Source organism: Monopterus albus, unplaced genomic scaffold, assembly GCF_001952655.1.
Source record: "Monopterus albus unplaced genomic scaffold, M_albus_1.0 scaffold206.1, whole genome shotgun sequence".
In the NCBI taxonomy this organism is placed as follows: Eukaryota; Metazoa; Chordata; class Actinopteri; order Synbranchiformes; family Synbranchidae; genus Monopterus; species Monopterus albus.
Genome location: NW_018128086.1, coordinates 432,452 through 438,025, shown reverse-complemented (window position 1 = coordinate 438,025; position 5,574 = coordinate 432,452). Strand labels below are relative to the sequence as shown.

At 44.2% G+C, this 5,574-nt stretch overlaps 1 protein-coding gene across 2 annotated transcripts in view; it reads right to left on the bottom strand.

Moving 5' to 3' along the window:
- Positions 1–1,160: 1,160 nt before the first annotated feature.
- atp1a3a (ATPase Na+/K+ transporting subunit alpha 3a) overlaps positions 1,161–5,574 on the bottom strand; it is a 30,117-nt gene continuing 25,703 nt past the window's right edge. For both annotated transcript variants that reach the window (XM_020618472.1, XM_020618473.1), the window contains 6 exons: positions 4,845–4,968; positions 4,577–4,722; positions 4,094–4,224; positions 3,172–3,273; positions 2,887–2,978; positions 1,161–2,491 (listed from right to left, as the gene is read on the bottom strand). In XM_020618472.1, the coding sequence (XP_020474128.1) occupies positions 2,463–2,491; positions 2,887–2,978; positions 3,172–3,273; positions 4,094–4,224; positions 4,577–4,722; positions 4,845–4,968 (624 nt within the window). In that variant the 3' untranslated portion in view covers positions 1,161–2,462. The remainder of the gene's footprint in view (positions 2,492–2,886; positions 2,979–3,171; positions 3,274–4,093; positions 4,225–4,576; positions 4,723–4,844; positions 4,969–5,574) is intronic.

Here is a 5,574-nt window from a genome sequence, read left to right as displayed (position 1 = left end):
GTCCGTCATTTTGACAGATTAGAACCCACTTAACTTAAAGTTAGTTATAGGCTACTAAAAAGCCCAGATGGTTGCTATGGCATTGATAACTCAGGTGAAAAAAGAGGAACTGATACGGTGGATGAAGAAGAACTCCGACCTACTCAATGCACCTCGCTATCTGGGAGCTGACAGCCCGTTGAAGAGTCACGGACCAGAGCCAACAGAGCGCGTCTGTGACCACTACGGATCACAGAGGGGTGCAGCTGCGCCTCTGGTGCAGACAGAGCCATGCAGCAGGTTCCTCCTGGTGAAGTGAGTGCGTCAGGATCATGACATCTCCCGTTCAGAGGGGCTTCTAATCACTTCCAGAGACAAATGCTTCTCAATGTCAAAACTTTGGCTGTAGAGGAGCTGGGAAGTCCAGTCAGGTCAGCTAAGCTCAACTCAGTTCGCTTTCTTGTAAATGCATTGTTCATATTTTAATTGGAAATTGTCCAATTTTGTAAAATTGCAGCGTTCATATCTGCTTGTTTACACACACTGGCTTCAATATTTTTAGAAGTTTAATCTACAGCAGATCGAGCTCATCATGCTCACTCTCCTCCCGACAGTAGAACTGTGGAAGCAAACAGATTCACAGAGGATGCACAGTGAGCTGCAGAGTGAAACGAGTACCAACCAACTGTCGCACTCTCTCCTGTGACACGGTATTAAGCAGGTGGTCAAAATGTTATGGCTGATCGGTGTAGGAATAAGCCACTGTTTGCTAACAAGTACACCATAATAACATAAGTGATGAAGAAAGAAATTTGAACATTTACATTTCCACAACTGTGCAAAAACCCCATTTGCCAAGTAAGATCATATGATACAGCCACTACATGACCCTGGTGGAGAGACCGTTCTGTCAAGTCCATTTTCCTGAAAATACAATAGTTTTATTATGGACCAAAATCTTCCATCTACAGTAAAACCATGTTCCTCCAATAAACCTGAGCCATAACATGTCGTGTACTCGTGTATAGACATGCAATATGTTCATATTTCAATTGACAGATGAGATCACACCACTGCCACAAGTAAGAGTTGGTCACAGCGTTTATTTCCATTTTCTGACAAAAAACAAAAAGTTGAGACCAAGCTGAAAAAAAAGAGATCCTAGTTTATTTCTTTTTTCCTTTTTTTTTGCTGATGTTTTGCATGTTAAGGTACAGTGCCTTGTTCCATATTCCCACAGATTTAGATAAAGAAATTAGAGAGAAATCTCTTTTTCCGAGGACACAGAAAGATTGTATTTATTTTATTTTATTTTTTTTTAACAGGGGTGAGGTTTGGGTGGGGTTGAGGAGGGAGGTTTCAGGCAGGTTGAGGGTGGGAGAATAAGAGGAGGCTGGTAGTCTGAGTGGGTGGAAGTTCACAAGGATGGAGGGTTTGCACGGTGTTCACACAGAGACAAACAGGGACAGATAAACAGGCAGGGTGAGGACGGGGGAGGTAGAGGAGGAGTGTGAGGGGAAAAGAAGAAGAGAGAGGGACAGCCAGTGTGCTTTGTCATGTCTGAATGAAAACAAGCAGCTCTCAGACCCACTCCAAACTTAAAAAACTTTATGAACATTTTAAAAAAACACCCAGTTGTCTATTAGAAAACAACAACACAAGCAGAATAAATACACAGGAAGGAGGATGGGGGGAGGCAGAGAAAGGAAGTGAGCTTTATTTTGCCACCCCGCTGACGTTGCACGTGGGCGAGCGTGTCAGTTTTATGGCGAGATTGATTCTTCATCGATATGAGAGGAGGCGGGAGAGAGAATGGCAGTAGAAGACTGGCAGATTTAACAGAGACAAACGGAGGGAAAAGAAGTAGAGAAGTGGAAGAATGGTGGGAAATGGCAGTGACCGGAGAGCTGGGTCTGGGCGGCTTTTCCCAGAAAACACAAAAAAGATACCACCCAGCGGCTCAAATCGCCAGTTGGGAGTCAAGACGGGAGCTGCCATGTTGTTGTTCTGCTTGGCAAGAGTGATGGCAGTGGAACAGTCAGGTGTTTGTCTTTATTCTTCTTAGTATTATATCTTTATTCAGTTCCACACAGTGGTGCAGTTTGAGTACACACATGATGAGCAGCTGCAGCTAACAGTGTAGCAATAAGCATCGGCACAAACATTGTTACTGGCAGATTAGTGCTGTGGAAATGTTGGATAGAAAAACAAGGAAACAGAGGGACGGAGAGGACAGGGAAAGATCTACAAACCCGGCCCCGCCCCCATCCTCTCCTCCTCTGTCATCGTTCCTCTCGTCATCTTGGCGTTTTTTTTTTTTGTTTGTTTCTTTAGGAGATGAGGATGGAGAGGAGGAGTAAAATGTTTTCTTGTACAGTTTGAGTATGCTGAGAGGAGAGGTGGGATAGATGAAGGGAAGGAGGAAAGAAAGAGAGGGAGACAGAAGAAGGGATAGAGGGAGAAGTAAATGATGCTTTGATAATTTAATAGTACGTCTCTTTTTCCACCCAGCCTGCAGAAACAAAGGGGATAAAAAAAGGGGAAGTCGGAAAAAAGAGAGAGAGAAAGAGAACGTTACCTATCAAAGGATTTAATTTACTGATTAACACTGCTGTATATACTGTAAAGAGGATAAAGAGGATGTAATAAAGCTCTACATGATGTTATCCTGCACAAAGTAGCCAGTGGTAGTTAACACCGTTGCTTATTTCTTCTTTACCCTTTAGAAATCCATACCGTTATGCAAACGTAAGCGTAATAATGCTACAAATGTATGTGTACTGAAATATTATGTCTGCTTAATAATGTGAGCAAAATGTTACTTTGTGAGTACATAAACATTTTTCTTTGCCAGCACCAGGACAATAAATCCATCTTTTCTGTGAGTGTACTTGTGTGTGATCTTACCTCCAGGGTTTCGGCGAAGGATGAGTTTTCGAATCTCATCGTAAACAAAGATGAGGAAACTGTATGGGAATGCACAGAACCACCAGCTGGGCCTGAGAGAGAACAGGAGGGAGTGATGGACAGGGTGAGAGTAGTGCTTCAGTCAAGACTGTACAAAGGTCTTAAAGGACAAAACATAGTCCTTGTAATTCATACCCCTTGAAGGTAAACAGGACTGTACATCCTGGTACTGTGATGATGTGTTGATTCCCTCCCTGCTCCTAATCAGTGTGTAATGTTACTTACTTGAGAGGGTACATCCGTAGTGCCACATCCATGCCAGGGCAGTAGGACAGGAAAGCAGCCAGAGCCGTTTCCTCAAACAGGCCAAAGATCAAAATCTTATTCCTGCAGGAGAAAATGCAGAAAGAAAAAAAGTTAATTATGGGAAACATACTGTAGAAAGGACGGATAAAGGCAGGCAAAAGTGACAGATCAGAAGATAGGGATAGGGCAGGGATCTCCTGTGACAGAACAGGATGGGATTTGTGTTTCTCTATTACACTTCTCTAAACAAAGGGCTGCATCGCTTAGTATCTACATCTACTTTTGAAATGGAAAATGGCTTCAAAGTTGACTGAGTGCAGGCAGAATATGAGGACAGGTGTAGTAACACCAGTATCTGTGTGTCTGGACTATAAATGCTGCCTGCAATACAGGGCAAGGGGAGAGGTCAGACAAGGAAAAGCAGACAAGATGGAGGGAGGGGGTGGACCAAACAAACATATACCACAGAGCCCATAAATTACAGGTGTCTCAGGAAACCTGGTTTTCCAGTGACATCTAGTGGCAGCTGTGGGAAGTGGCAACGCCCACAGCCATGCCTCATTGACACCATCGTCCCCATTCTGGTCTTCTATACTGAGATTTCACCTAAAAATGTCAAGCTTACATGTTCGTAACTGACACTGTACTGCAGAGAAAAGATCTGTGTTCCTGACCCTGGCTGTGAGTGGTACCAGACTCTTGCTCTGTATGCAAAAAGTAAGCTAATGTCTCATGAAAGTATAAAGACAATGATGCTTTTAAATATTATAGAATAAGACAGTGTTTGATGCTGTAGTGGATCAACAGCAGACATCAGCTCTGGGCATCCAGAGTTTGAGGCCTTCATGTACTGAACTGATGATAAGGTGGTGCAGCATCACTGAGATCATTTTGTACTTACTTCATTCCCTGCTGGAACACAGAGTTACGTCTGGTCTTGCAGATGATGACGTCTGCCCACTGCACCACCACAATACTGACAAAGAAGGCTGTGTGGCAAGTGAACTCCACAATCTTACGCTGCTCATAGGTCTGTAAGGAGCAAAAGAAGGTATAATCCTTAGAGCATCTGTCTGCTCTGTGTGAATTTGGCACAAAAGATTGAGCCAAGGAGGAAGTGGATGCTTTTCCGTGCGATTAAGACCGACTTTGTCTGCTGTTACTGTTACCATCATTCAGAGATTACCATCAAACTCCTTGTACTGGGGGTTACCATCATTCAGAGATTACCATCAACCTCCTTGTAGTGGAAATATTTTGGGAGCTGTGCGTTTGTATGACCGACCCAATACAGTGCGACTGTGCATACTGTGAACACACCAAGCCACACAGCTCCCCAGTGCAAGTGAAAATAAATGAAACAGGAGAACAGAATGACTCATACCCATTGCTGCCCGTAGCTGTCCTCCAAATCGTTGGTGGAGCGATCATCCCAGTTGAGGCGGATGCCGACAAGCACAGATGGCAGAAACCCATTTTCAGCCATGATGACAAAATAGGCAAAGAAACCACCAAGAGCTTGGATCATACCTGCAGAAATAGTTTGATCATTCATTAACTAGGTGAATGTGAGTAAATAAAATCCTATACACCCCAAGGATGCACAGAATATTTTGGACTTTGTGGGAAGACAGAAAACAAATGGCCCCTACCGATCTGTCCATAGGCGATACTGATGAGTCTCTCATTAACCAGTTTGTCTCTCAGTGGGTTTCTAGGCTGGCGCTTCATAATGTCACTTTCTGCTACCTCATAGGCCAGAGAGATGGCTGGTACCTGACAGAGGAAATGGTGAGAAACAGGCAGAGGTGCTGTTGTACAGCGTGGATGTTGCTGTGATTTCATAGTTTCACTGCATCTGCAGATGGCTTTGGGCACATTGTAACCCTTTATTTATGGGGATATTTAGCTTGTCAATGAGCTCTCTCAGGTAGATTTCTGATATCAGCAAGATTACTCTCTCTTTTTTTTTCCTCCTGTGGAAATTTGACTGTCAGGCCAGAAGACACAAGTTCACATTAAACATACCGAGAAAGTACACACACACATGCGCGCGCACGCACACACGGACTAAAAGGAAAAATAAGTCAACTGCTTCCTGTGAATACGGATCCCACACTGCCATCTACTGTCTTTTCTGTGCATGTACTCTTTAGTGATAACCTCGAATTCAGCCTCAGTACTGTGTTGAATTCCTTGTTTTGCAGTGTTACACTCACATTACACTTTGCAATGTCCATCCATCCATCCATTTTCCTCCGCTTATCCGGGACCGGGTCGCAGGGGCAGCAGTCTAAGCAAAGATGCCCGGACTTCCCTCTCTCCAGACACTTCCTCCAGCTCCTCCGGGCTCGGCTGGCCTGGGAACGCCGAGGCATTCCC